Consider the following 14,732-nt stretch of genomic DNA (forward strand, 5'->3'; position numbering starts at 1 on the left):
CAGCTTTGCGTGAGGGGGCAGGGGGGAGTGGTAGAACCCTCCTAAGTGCACAATGACTACTTGGCCAGCCCTCTCGGGCCACCCAAAAGAGTCTTGCGCGCATCGCATGTTCTCCATGTAGGGTCATTACAGTCTTCATGGAGAACATGCCCAGATTTCTAGTCAGCGTCTGAGCACCGAAACAGAGCACTCAGACCACTCATAACGCTGCTAATGCAGCGGTGTGATTGGCTGACTGGGAGCCTGCTTGTGCTACCGGCTGGGCACAAGCGAGGGAGGACTGCGGAGAAAAGACACAGTGACAAGCAGCGAAAAGGTAAATTTTTATTTTTAATTTTATTCTTTTATACTCGCTTCTCCCCGCGTCCTGCCCCCATCCCTCCAATCCGTTCCGGCCGCCTCTGTTGTAGCATGTGAACTGATGAAAGTTCCAATGCTGGAGAAACTTGGGGGCATATTAATAAGAACGTGCGATAACTATCTCCAAAGTAATTTATCGGCAGAAATGTTAGCACTGCCTAACCCTGATTATTATCGCTGTGATAGTGGGGAATTCACAAGCCTGTGCTACATGGTGATAATAACAGTGAATGGCGGAGAAAACAGGCGACAACAACATCGCAATGGCGATAGTTATTCCTGCGTTAGAAGGAGATAGCTGTGGATCGGCACATCAGCGCCAGAAAACTCACCTTTCTCAACCCAGGCTAAATCGCATTGCAAACATGGCCCTACACATATCAGTATGTGAGGGTTAGGATGTCAAGTGAATAACAAATGCAGGAGACATCTGGTTCATTTAACATTTGGCAGGCAGCCTGAAAGACTGCTGTGTCAACAGAGGCCCTTTCCCCGACCTCTCTACCCCTGCTCTATTGAAAGACCCTGCCAGCCAGCACCTACAAGTGATAGATGGAAATGCATTCAGGGGTGAATGCTGAGGGGTTAGCAGGTTATTAAAAAAATATGGCGGGGGGCTGGGGGTGGTGGCGGTGGGTGTTGTGACCATCATGGGTATTGGAGCTGCATGATCATTGGCTCCATGGTATCTGTGGGTCTTCAGGTGTGGCTCTTGGCTGTGCTCCCTTTCATGCTGTGGGTAGTCGTCCTGCGTAGCACCAGCAAGAGGCAGGTGTAGAATCCATGGTGCTACCACAGGTTATCCCCTGTTTTTACTTTGCAGATCTGGCAGTTCATTGTGAATGTGGTGTTGTGGTTTTCTCGTGTGTTTTTGCACAGGAAAGCCTACTCTGCATCTCATTAGTGTTAGTTGGTGGTGTCCACCGTGGAGATACTTTTTGGGGCAGTTATCGTGGGAATACTGGTGTTGTCAGCAGTTTACACCAGCTTGTGAATGGGGTGTTAAATCTATCTCCACTTTTGCTCCGTTAAGGTGGAGATAAATCGGAGTTAACTCCTTGTGAATATGCTCCTTGGTTTACAAAAATATCTCTTAGTTAAATCAGTTTGGGGTTTTGAAGGCAAACAAGAAGAGGCAATGGTTTGCTAAATTCGATTCAGCCTCAAATATAAGAAAATATGTCAAGTAAAGAAAAACTATAATGTAGGGCATGTGACAGTAATTCAATCCAAAAAAAACAAAGCGAGTTTATAAATTCCTGTAAAGAACCTAAATGTCCTCTCATTTAGTACGGAGGAACACTATTATGCATGGTGGCAGATTCCAAATTAGGTACATAATAGAACCATCTAGCTACTGTTACCAAATAATACATTTCTTATCAATCGAATTTACAGGATAGGAACCCACTTGACATTTTAAATAGCAGCAATTGAGCCTGAGGCAGTGTCTTTGATCATGTCCTTGTTTCTCCGGAACTGGACACATTTGACACTAGGCGCTGCCATTTCAACATGTGGCATTTCGCTGACCTAAAAGCCCTTGCCATCTGACAAGAAATCAAGAAGCAAATAAGTTATCCTGCCTTGAAGGTACAAAGTGACAGAGCAGAAGCAATAAAGAACCAAAAGGTAGAAAGAAAAAGGCAGCAGTGCCTCTATCGAAACGTGTGCCAGTTTTACAAATGAAGGAGGACAGCCATTTTATTGAAGTGGTTTCAGCTGATTTTATTCCATTAGACCTTATGAAAGGGTAATATGGTGGAGCAGGGCGTGCAACCACCACATATAATCAACCAGTCCTCACGCGCACTTTATTTCTCTATTTCATCAGCAAATTAAATATCCTACACAATGCTCCTCGTGATTTTTGGCAGATGTGTATATTTGGGACACCTGTAGGTGATTCACCAAGATTTGCACTGGGGCACATGTGGCATAGCACAATATATGTAATTCAGGAAGTAAAGCTGGAAGCATGAATCGACAAGCGCGTAGAATCCTTGATTGGTGCAAAAAGCATGCAGTGCTCTATCTCAATGGCATGGATTGCTTTTCCACCTGAGGATGTTTTTCTACAACAGACTCCATAGGCATCTTTCAAACACCCAAACTCATGTTGGAAAAAACCCCAAGAGACAAGGTTCTCTTCTCACTCACTGTCTGCTATTAATCCCTATAAGGGAGCAGTGCCCACACTATGCATACCGCTAGACAAGAATACTTTTTCTATGTTAATTTCCATTTTATTATATTTAGTCTGCTATTATTTATCAGAAGCTATATATTTAAATCAATATCTATATTTATTTAAATATCGAGCTATAGATTTATATTGATAACTCTATTTGGATGGCTGGCTGGCTCGATGGATGGATGGATGAGCTTTAGCACCCTATTCATAACAGGATTGTAAGCACATCCTTTATTTTCATCTCAGCCCATGTAGCATTCGGGTTTGCATATTTTTAGTAAAACTGTCCTAGTAATAGGCACCTTTAGCTCACTTTTTCCAAAGTAAAAATTAGAATAAGTTTACCTTTAGAACATGGGAATGGATTTTTTCACTATTCCACTAAATGTTTAGTGCACACCTCTTGGTTTCCACTATTTGCGTCATGAGAAATCTGAGCCATATGGGGTCCTACTGCGTGGCTATTTTTGCTTTTGGGCGGCTTCTCACTATACAATTAACCATACTTAACTACATTATGCAGTCATGCTGGCTACCTGTCAGAGCCTCCTAATTTACAAAATCCCCTCAAATATAGCTATTTGTGTAGGAACAAATTATACAATGAAGCCAATTGTTTGCCTACATAAAAGCCACTGTAGACACGTGTGTATTTTGGATGGGTATGACATAGCCCTCAGTGTCAAAAATATTTGCTTTTTCAACCTACAGGCTTGCATATGAAACGCACATTAGTCAAGCAACATCAGTATATAACTCCTCCGAGCCTGAATGTCATGAGGTTACCTTGTGGCCCATACTCAGTATTCTGTGCCTTCAAACATCTAAACTACATACATGAAAGCAATAAATTAAATGTATGGACATTTTCCCAGCGAGCCAACAGAACAGGCGGTACCAGTATAATGACTGGACTTTTTGCCATACCAGATTAAAACCATCAGAGGTTTGCAATAGTAATAGGGGCTAATTGATTTAACGGCAGACGGACGGTTTCTCTGTCAGGGAAGTAAGTAAGGGAGTAAATTACCATGTCGCCCTGATGGAGGTGTCGCTCACCAAATTAAGAACTCATTGCCAAGCTGGTGTTCATTTCTAAAGCATTGGCAGGCACCGCCACACCGACGGTTCATGTCAATTCTGTTTACAGTTTGGTGCAGGGCTCAATCAACATGACGGTGCTCTGCACCAAACTGTTCCCTTTTTTATTTTCACAAAGAAAATTGCAAAGCAGGATTTTCTTTTTGAAAAAGAAAATGCTCTCCTCGCCATGGGAGTCCTCTCACCTGGGTTTTCCTTGCAGTGACGGGCAGTGAATGCTTAGGTAGTGGAATTAGAGGTCTGCCTCCGATGACCCATACTTTGCAGGGCTGTTAGAGGAGTTTAATCATGGAAAAATCATGATGGACACCGAGTGGTCACCGCCGTGATTAAACCTACTGTCTGTCCGCATTTAAATATGGGGGGTATACCGTTATCTTAGCTGTATGTATACTCTGTCACTGTTGCGCGGTGTATACACACTGCCCAGATTTAAATCAGCTATGCATTACTTTTCCTCGAACCATGTCTCCATTGTGTTAAAAGGTATCTTTAATCGAGTATGCTTTAAACCGCCAAACAACTAATTTTTGGAGAAGCCTCTGTGCAAATATTCAATACATCAATAGACCTGAGTGTTTGCCCCTTTGAAGGCACCCACTCCATATACCTCTTCATTGGCCTCACAACAATGAGTGCACGGTTCAGAAGATGAAGGCAGTGGCATGCTATAGGTGGACAGCGAGCTAACGAAGAAGACAATATGCAGCGCAAGTCAATGGGCACAATGGAAAATCACGTCATCGGCATGTTTGAAAGCACCCACATCATTTTAAACCACACTTATTATATATACTAACCTGAAGTGTTCATGTATGTGAGTTTTCAATGCTTTCAAACCAAGCAGAGTGATCAAAATGGGAAGTACTGGATTGGAACTAATGCAGCGTTTGATGACACCAACATTTTGAGAATTAGTCACTTGTGCGTTATATATTGTGATTCTCTGGAAAGCTATCATACCTTTTCAATAAAACGTGATGCAGTTTAGAATGTTTCCAAGACAAAAATGTATTCTAATAGTTTTGGATTGAAGCAGGTACTTTGGAATTCACAATTCAATGAGTTCTGTTTGAAATGGCATGCTATGAGAGTCACACCACCAGATGTGAGCATCAAACAAGCGGACCAGGCTACACGCTTACTCAAGCATGCGGTGCACCCAAAAGGGCACCATAACATCATCGAACTTTAAAGGGCATCATCTTTGCTCTACAAGGATCTCGCACTCAAGGCATCAAGCATTCTGTGTACTCCAGAGCCACACACCTATGTACTTGATTTTATGATTTAGCGATCCATGATCGGCTCATCAGAGATGCACAGTGTGTGTTGGTTGAAGTATTGCACTCAGTCAGAGAACTGTTACATAAAATCATGCCAGTGCGGCTCCCCACCAGAGCAATTAAAGTAAGTGTTCCGCAGCCAATGGCAGGGCCTGCATTACACTTAGAGTGTTTGAGCCCCTCGGGGCCTGTATCACAGACAACCGCCATCGGCCTAAAGCCGTAAATTAAGTGTCTGTAATACAGGTTATGCACCATCAATCATACTGTTGTTGTGGGTGCAAAGTTTAGCATGAATTGAGTTGAAACAAGGAGGTGAGTGGAGAAGACTAATGTGGGTGAAACATGGGAGGTATAGTCACATGGGGTGGAGCAACAGGGCAAGTAAAACAAGTCTTGAGTGCTTCAGCTGCTTGGTTTGTGTGTGTGTGTGTGTGTGTGTGTGTGTGTGGTGTGTGTGTGATAACACACCCCAGTATAATTCTGATCCTGTCATAATGTTGGTAAACACTGGCACAGGCATGGTGTTTTTTAGTATTTTGAGGCATAGATTAAACAAGTGCCCACTCCTTTTATATGTGTGATCTGTGGCTTGAGGATGTGGCCCCATATAATGGCAGTATTTGCTTAGGAGTAGAAATACTTAGCATATTGCAGGTATCTATGGTATGATCATGCCCCCCTCTGATAAAATGCTGAATCTAGCACAATGGTGATAATTCTTAGCATTTTGTGGGAATCCATGGCTTAATGGTACTCACTGCTTGTATAATACAGGCTCCTGTAATTTGGTAATCACTGATGTATTACTAGCCCTGTCATAATGGTGGTTATTTTTTACCTAATGTATACATCCCTAGCATGAGATTGTGATAGAAGGAAAAAAGGCATATTTTATCCTGTGTGCACATGAGGAAAATGACAAATTGATGATTGCGCACCCCACATAGTTACCAAAAATGAAAGAAATATCTCAGAACAAAATAGCATTTTATGGATATTTTGAATGAAGATGCAATATTTTTACTTTGGGTAATTGATTTGGTAGCTATTGTATGGCGTTGCACTTACTTTATTTGTGCATACATATTTCAAGCTGATAGTTGAGGTATTATCAACATTTCTACTCGTGACCCTGCCCTATAAGACTGGTCGAATTTGTGATGCACATGCGATATGCAAAGCAAATTATTTGCTTATATATTGGCAATTTTGCGAACCAATTCCATAAATGTATGTGAAACTTCTTAAAGTTGACAACTGGGCTGTTACTAAACAATACACTGCAGTAGATATTACATGAATTTGTCTACACAATGTTTATGTTGTGAACTACAGAAAATATAATAGGAACACATTCCCTGACTCGATCATTCTCAATAGGTTTGATTGTTCTAGAACAATGAAAGAATAAAATATCTATTCAAAGTCTGGAGCTTTGTATTCATACTTAGCGAGAGGCACTGATAATACAAAGATGCTCATAATTATCAGCAGCAAGGGATATATGGCCATAGTGTGCACTGCATGAGGGCACACACTCACTCACTTGTAACGTGGGCGTTTGGCTGTAGGCATGGAGCTGATGGGAAGGTGATCTGCATGCAGCTCAGTAACTCAAATATCTTCTCATTTGAATACATAAATGTATCTGGTGATGTTGTAAATAAATCCTGCAACACTCATTCTCTATTCAGAATGTTAGAAAGCTTGATGATTTTGCCTCTGGAAACCCTCCCGCTGAAACTTTTTCATCAATTGTCTCATTTATGGAATCAAAACAAAGAGCTCTAATGATGTTTACAGTGAATAAAATTAAAGAATTCAAGACCAGTGTACATCATCAGAGAATTTTTCTTCACCATTCTGAAATCTTCCAACAGCGGGGTCTCCCGCCGCCCCGCAGCTACAGCTTATCGCTAGGCACATCCAAGCACCCCGAGGCTTCACTGAGCCCAAGCACGGAGCGGGATTCATACTTTTTAATTGAAAAAAACAGAGTTTGCATTGGATGTTTGCACCAGTAAGATATTAAAAACCACATGTGTGCTCAAGTGCAAATTAAATCTTGGAGTCAAATGGACTTTTGTCTGTGATTCATTGGACTTTGAAAATTCCTTCATTTTGGTTTGACATAAAAATAATTATAAAATACATTCAGACCTGTCTGTAAAGCTCTTGGATTTTTGTTCTCATTTTATTATTCCATCATACGATTTGTCTTGCTGGCTGTCTGAAGGCTATCTTACCAGGATACATGCACGTGTTAATCAACGCAGCAGTGTTTGTGTAAGCGTAATACTATGTTTATGACTCAAACCCTGTTTCATCAGAGCGCTGACAGCTCTAATTTTATTATGACTTAATGTAGCAGCATCAGGAATAGCACTCAGTACTCAAAAAAATCAAAAAAGAATACGGGGATCACTTTGAATTTGATCTTTCCTGTCCCTGAAGTTCCCTCGCCATTTCTGGTCAACACCTTTTGGAGACATATGTTCCTATGTGAGATCCACCAATTGTCAAGTTGCAGAGGCCAATCTCAGTTGTACTCTAACCCTCATATAAAACTTAGGAAATCCTCTGAGTCCTTTTACAAATAAAATGTCATAAGTTAAACAGCAAAATGAGTTCCTAAAACCAGCATTTCATTGTAGTTTACAGAGATTAGTAAGCAGCATTCTCTGAACCCGCTACAGGTTTAAGCATGCTTTAAAGATGATGCCACATATCAGAAGGTATCCTTCTGTCAAAGAAGAATTGTGGGGGGAACCGTGTAGCGTACCTTGTTCTGGCAGCTGAGATCCCATGGAGGTCACACTGGTGTTCAGCACATCGTTGACAGCAGTGTCCGAGTACAGGCCCCGCTGGACGTCATGTTCGCTGTCAGTCTGGTCACTCTCCTCATGACCGCTGTCCTTCAGACTGTTCCCCTCCAAGTCCTTGAATGTGGAACTGCTGGGTTAAGGAGAACAGTGATTTACTCTTTTGTCAAATCCAATCAGATAAAGTCTTTCTTGGTCAGGCAAATCATGTCTCATACCTCCTGCAAAACGTAAGGCTGGTCGAATTATTCTAAAAACAATCTGTTTTATAAATAGCCTGAATTAAATCACATCAAATAACAAATTCACTCGGGAACGCTCCCAGATCCACTAGTTTGTCTTAATTGTAAGATGTGGGCCTGGAAAGCTTGTTTTGCCACTAACTGAAGCATTTCTCATGATCCCCTCCCCACAAATGGAGCATAATTCATCTTTCTGTTCAGAAATCCACTGATCCCTCACGGCAGCTCACAAGAGCTGGATACCTGAGTAAATTACTGCATGCCTCAATCATATTAACATTCGTCAGTAATGCCAATATTGAATGATGCTGTAAAGGCAGTGCCCTAATGGGAGGGGTTAAAAGAAAAATCCCATTTGCAAAATGATATAGTAGTTTCAGATGCAGTCACTGTTCAGGAGTGCTGGTTGTTAGTGCTTGTTATTAATGTTTGATATTCTTATTTAAAAAGAGGGAATAAATAGATGTTAGGGATTAAGCTCTCGAAATGAACAGTCTTAATTCAATTGGGTCTTTTCGTGGAAATACTAATGTGTATGGCAAAGGTGCTGTCATTTGAAAATGTCTTAAATAATTGCCACATGGCGATCTGCTCAGTAATCACGAGACATGGTCCGTGCGTCAGTGACATAAAAAGCCCTATTCACAAAGTAATAAAATTCAGCATTTAATCATCCCATGTTACCTATGTATGACGATGGAGCTACCTATTCTTTGCCATAGTATGCTTTTTTAATCAAAGCGCATCTTCACCTATTACTTGACCTCTTAGTGATTTGGTGCAGAACTTGTCTGTGGTTGAAGTTTAGCCCAAGGTAGTATGGGGATTTATGGGAAGGTTCTCTGTCTATATGCCCTGAGCAAATGTGGCGTGGAATGAGTGGAGGGTTTACCATCTAAATAGGATTGCGACCTGCCTTCCAAACCCATGTGGAGTTGACATATGAATCAATCAATCAAAAATACTTTTATTTCATTTCATTAAAATCATAAAAAGGTGGGCGCACCACCATGTTTCATAAAAACGAGAATCAACATTTAAAAACTAGAATTTAAGAAGAGACACTAGTTGTAGGACAGTGAAGAGATAGAAGAGGATTGAAGCTGAATCGTGTCAACGGGCAATAAGTAGTTAAGAAATTAAAAGTTCTTTTGCCTCCTTTTTCCAAAAGTTTGTGACATGATGAAACCGCCCTGGGCAATTAGCCGCTAAATCATTAAAATTATTATATAATCAGTGCAATTAAATAGCTGTATACAATTATTTTCCAGCTGCTTGTGTTAAATCACTACTTTTGTCCAGTCCTTTTGCCGCTATTTTCCACATGTTTATAGCACTGCAGGACAGTTGGATAGATGTCCCTCCGAGGCATTTTATAACTGCCGCTCTGCATGTCCTTATTTGTGCATTTCTTAGTGCCTCCCGCAAGACAGTTTTCCTGATTACTATTAGTGCGGGGCAGATACATAGGGGGTGCAACAGAGAATCGTGACCCTGTCCACATAGCCGACATTCTTTGGTTGGCCATGTGTGTTTCCATTTGGGGCTCAGGTCTTTCGTGGGGTATGCCCCCAGCCTCAGCAACGTCAAGTAGTGCTTTTTGTGATATGAGAAGTGTTCAAACAGGTACTGTTGGGGTTTTAGAGTCTGGTACGATTGTTTCGCTGCCCAGACGTGATTTGATTTTGTTATGGCTGTTTTGCCGATTAGTAAGGATGTTCCTTTGATCGTATTATTCACTGCTTTTTTAAATCCGGAAAACGTTGCGATGGTCAGCCATGCATCCTCTAACTGTAGTGCCAGGAGCGAGTTTTTTAGCACTGATGTAATGGAGTTTTTTAGCCTTGTTTGGTTTTCAATCTCCACCCAACAGCGATGTGCTAAAGTGTTCTCTTCGGCTGCTCTCATCCTCCAGTAGTATTTAACTAGTGCGCCTTGTCTGGCTGGTTGCTGGTTTTTTAATCCATATTCCAGTCGGATTTGGGCTTGCAAGATATATCGGGGATTGAGAACAAGCGTTTGAATAGGGTGGATTGTGCTGTGTTTAGTGCTGTAGCATCTTTAATATTCAAAATTTCTGAGCCGTATGCGATGGAAGGTAGAAATTTATCAGCAATTACTTTGAGCAAGTGCCCTGTTGAGCAACCTGAAAGCTTTTTCTGTAGGCTTTTATAAGCAAAGAGCAGTTGTTTGGCTTTCGTGCGGCATTGGTCCAGATGTTGTGTAGGTGGCAGTCCAGTTGGAAGCCTAAGTATTTGTACGAAGACACCCTAATCAGAGAATTTTCATCTAGTTTCCAGATTAATTTACTTTTTTTACTTATAGAATGGTGTTTGTAGAAGCACATCAACTTCGTTTTTTTATGGTTGATAGTAAGTTGAACTGAAGTGACATAAGCTACAAGTTTGGAGATTAGTCACTGAAGACCTACTGGAGTTTGTGCTAATAGGACTATATCGTTTGCATATTGAAGACTTGGGGTTGGAATTTTGCCCAATCTTGGGGGGTCGGCTTGAACAAGCTGGAGGTGCTTGTCTAGGTCTGCGGTGTAAATGTTGAATAAACACGGGGCCAATACACACCCCTGTCTTAGCCCGTTGGGTGTTGCAATCTTACTGGTTATACTGCGGCCATCATGGTTGGCATATGTTTGGGTTGCCACTGTTGGGTGTATTCCAGTGGTGGAAAGTCTTGTGACCCTCCATCTAATCCTAAATCACCTTTGGAGGTGTAACCCCACTGCTTGGAGTCTCGACCAACCTGATATTGTACAAGAAATCTACTCCGACACGTAAGATCATGGACATGTCCTGAGAGCTCTCTGCTGAGTGCTCTCTGATCCAGCAATATTCTTACCAGCCCGGAAGCCTTTTTTCTGCAACAGAAGATCCACTGAGACTGGAGACACCCTCTGAACCCTCTGAGGCAAGGGGAATGCAGAACTGTCAGCAGGACAGCAGAGTGACTCCAAGAGACATTACCGTGGGACCGGTACTAGGGAGGACACTGGGAGCATGCATTTAAGGAGGGCTTGTGATGGCAGGTCTGATGTCGGATCTGTTTTACTGTGGCCTGGGTGCCCAGGGCCCAGGGAGATATCATCACCCTCTTGGCATTCAACAAGCCTAAATGACAGCTCCTACTGATCAAGAGTTAAGGCCCAGTTCCAGGAAAAGAGAACTATTGTGATTAGGGGTATAACGCCTCCCATAGCCGGCAACATGGTGAGAGCACAGGGATCGGGCTGATATCCAGAGGGGACTGGATATGCAGGTCCTGAGGTTATATGAGGTGGCTCTGAAGGTGAGGAACCACTGAGAAGGCATCTGGATGTAGAACCTGGAGGTTCTAAACCTTTAAATAATCAAAGACAGTGACTGATTATCATCCGCTTCCTGAACAACACAGACCAGGATGCAATACTTCAACAAGCCTGTCTTTTAAGCATCTTTCCAGATTATATGACCCAAGTCCAATAACAGAAAGAGATCATTTTGGCAGTGAAAGGGAACCTAAAAGCAATGTGGATCACCTATATGCTCCTGTTTCCTGTGAAACTGGAGGTTATTCATGCCGATACAAATACACTTTGTTTAAAAGCTGCAAGATATGTTTGACTGGCTTGAAATGTGCAATCCCCAAAGACCTGACCTGTTGGCCCCACAGAGGTGCATCATGAGGAGAGGATGATCCTAATCCCCACCAGGAGGGAAGGAGGAGGGGAGGCCTTGTAAAGGGAGCTGGAGGGATGAAGAAAAGACTGACTGCTACGGACCTAGATGACAGTAGCAATGAAGGGCCTGCTAAGCCGAGGCCCTCCACTCAGAACACTCCATTCAACAATCTTAATTCTGAATAGCTGATGATATTGTTTGTTACATTCACCTAATCCATCGTGCATGAGGTGCGCGATGAGAAATGGAAAGGATGGCCTTGGGCAACAAGACTAATTGGATTGTGACATTTAGGGCTGACTTGGCACTAGATACTGCTATGGTTGTTGCTCACACCAACTCTCCTTTCACATGTCCCAAGCTATGATTATGAAGTTGTGAGGGATGACAGATGCTTCAGTTTAGTGTAGCGTGAGAGGGAGTTGGCATCACTGGCTTTTGTAGTTTAGTTTGCTGTTTAGTTTGTTGTTATGTGTTTATTTTTAGCAGTGAGGCGTGGTGGATTCTGTTGACCACACTGCACACAACATTCTGATATGAGGGTATCCGAGGGTATCTGAGGGTATCCGAGGATAAGTTTAGTTCTCTCTCCTGTGATAGCCTCAATACAAAGGTCAAGAAGGGCCAATCTTTCAGCACCTCAAACGTTATGCACCACAGGTGGTCTTCCTGCAGGAGACTCACCTACTTGGTACCAATTACCTGTTTTTAGCTCGGGATGGCTATGCCTGGATCTATCACTTGGTGTTTTACTAACAACTCTTGAGGCACAGTGATCCTTATACATAAGCCGATCCCTGTCCAAGCCACAAAGGCTCAGGCTCATAACAAAATCCTGAGTAGGTTTGTGGCAGTAGTTGACTGCACAATGGGGGAGTTGCAATAGCTGTTTGTTAATGTCTATGTACCATCAACGCTAGTAGACACAACAATGAGGGCAGTCTCTGAGCTATTGCAATCATTTCTATTAGGGGTAACCATTGTGGGAGGTGACATCAACTCAGTTATGGATCCTGTCATAGACAATAGAGGTTCCACAACACACCACTGAATCTGTGTGCTAAACGAATGTGCATGGTCACTAGGACTGACAGAAATTTGACGAACCATACACCAGATGGTAAGGAATTTACATTCTAGTCACCTCAGCATAAGTCCTCCTCTAGAATAAATATAGACAGCCAGGTTACGAATCGCAACAACATCAAAGAGACAAATACTGACTGATCTCAGTCACATAACTCAAGATTTAGCCACTTATTATCACACGTTGTGTGCAGCTAGACGTCTCTCATGGATTGAGACCCATGATCCTACAATAAATGACCTAGTACTCTGATGACTCTCAAAGGCAGACAGGGACATGTTAGGCATGTTAGACTAACCCACACCAGCCGACGAGGTTATGGAAGTGATTAAATGTTGCCCCCTGAAAGGCTCCGGGCCTGAATAGCTTCCCCCTGAAATCCTTAAAAAAAATCTGCATCACACATACTTCCCTCTCTCCTAACACTTTATGAGGAGGCCTCCTGCCATATGACCTCTGAAGTGCAACAATATCAGTTATCCTTAAACCATGAGAAACCACAATGAGCTGCGCCTAATATCAATCTATTTCCCCGATCAATATAGAGGCAAACATTCTGGCTAAGGTCTTGCCCAATAGACTGGTCTTGCCCAATGCACTGGGATCAACATGGCTTCATGCCAGGCAGCAGCATACACAATTGCCTGAGGAGGGTAAATTCTGCCTTTGACCTGTCCTGGAGTTGCAGTTTCCAGAGGGTCCCGGTCTCGATGGATTTCATGTTCATGTTTGTATTGTTGGACTGAATAAACTTTTGGTCACTTTTCCTGAGATATATTCGGCTTCTCTATACTGACATTTGGGCGACGGGTAGGATTAATAGAATCCTCTGTTTTCTTTTCACTATATAAAGAGGAATGAGGCAGGAATGCCCCCCCTCATCCTTCCTACTTGCAATAACTACTATTGAGCCATTGAAGGAGTGGATTTCATTCAATGCCCAGATAGGTGACTTTAAATGGGGCACATCACAATAGGACAGAATCTTGTTATATGCAGATGACATCTGTTATACATACAAGATCCAGTATCCTCCATGCCCAGCGTGATACAGATGCTGAGGGTTTATGGGTAAGTCTCTGGACTCACAGTAAATGTGGAAAAGTGAATATACAAGCCAGTAAAAGGAGTCCACTGCAACAAGCATATTGTAGATAGCAAATGACCATTTCAAATATTGGGGAATGCACATTGCTCCAACAGGGATACAAGCATGGGAGCTTAATGTAGAGCCCCTGCTCTCCTGTGTTACACAATACCTCGAGGCATGGAGCCCCCTGCCCCTCAATGTCGTTAGCGAGGGGGCATTGTTTAAAATGATGAGGCTTCCCTGTTTGCTCTATGTGTTGCAAAATTTCCCATATACAATTCCAGAGACATATTTCTGAAGAACAGTCAACGTAGTCCTATGGACAGGCAATCAAGCTCTTTATTACATTCTAGAGGTACGTATTTTCACCATATCAATAGTAACTAATTTCTATTTGTAAAGTGCGAACATATCACCCATTAAGGGTTTCAAGGCACTGGGGGCCATCGGGGAGATTAAGTGAGCTGAGATGAGCTGCCGCCAGTCATCGAACCATGAGCCTGCACTCCGGAGTCAGCCGCTCTGGCCGCTGTGCCACAACTCTCCCTTGAAGGAGGGACTGGGACTGGCAGATGTCAGGGTATATTACCTTGTCAGTCAATTGATACCTGCGAATTATATTTATTAGTGGATCGGGACAATCTATGCATCAGTTCTGAAAATTAAATGCATTGAAGAATGTGACATACTAAGCCTACTCCACTATTCAAGCTAGACAAACGATTGAGACTCTCACAGACAAAGAAACATTATACAAGTAAAAACAGACACCTTATCAAACACATGCCAGAAAAAGGCTCTAGCAATTTAACAAACGATGAATGAGCTGGTTAAACAGCTCTAAAAATCTTTGGAACTAAACTAGTGGGAACA

The 14,732-nt window shown here is 42.4% G+C and overlaps 1 protein-coding gene across 6 annotated transcripts in view; it reads right to left on the reverse strand.

The window, feature by feature from the left end:
- PCDH19 (protocadherin 19) overlaps positions 1 to 14,732 on the reverse strand; it is a 196,567-nt gene that overhangs the window by 70,853 nt on the left and 110,982 nt on the right. For 4 of the 6 annotated variants that reach the window (XM_085607757.1, XM_085607755.1, XM_085607753.1 and 1 more), the window contains one exon: positions 7,727 to 7,899. In XM_085607757.1, coding sequence (XP_085463883.1) covers positions 7,727 to 7,899 — 173 coding nt within the window. The remainder of the gene's footprint in view (positions 1 to 7,726; positions 7,900 to 14,732) is intronic. The other 2 variants (XM_085607756.1, XM_085607754.1) reach the window with 1 other exon arrangement.

This window comes from Triturus cristatus, chromosome 5_2 (genome assembly GCF_964204655.1).
Source record: "Triturus cristatus chromosome 5_2, aTriCri1.1, whole genome shotgun sequence".
Lineage (NCBI taxonomy): Eukaryota > Metazoa > Chordata > Amphibia > Caudata > Salamandridae > Triturus > Triturus cristatus.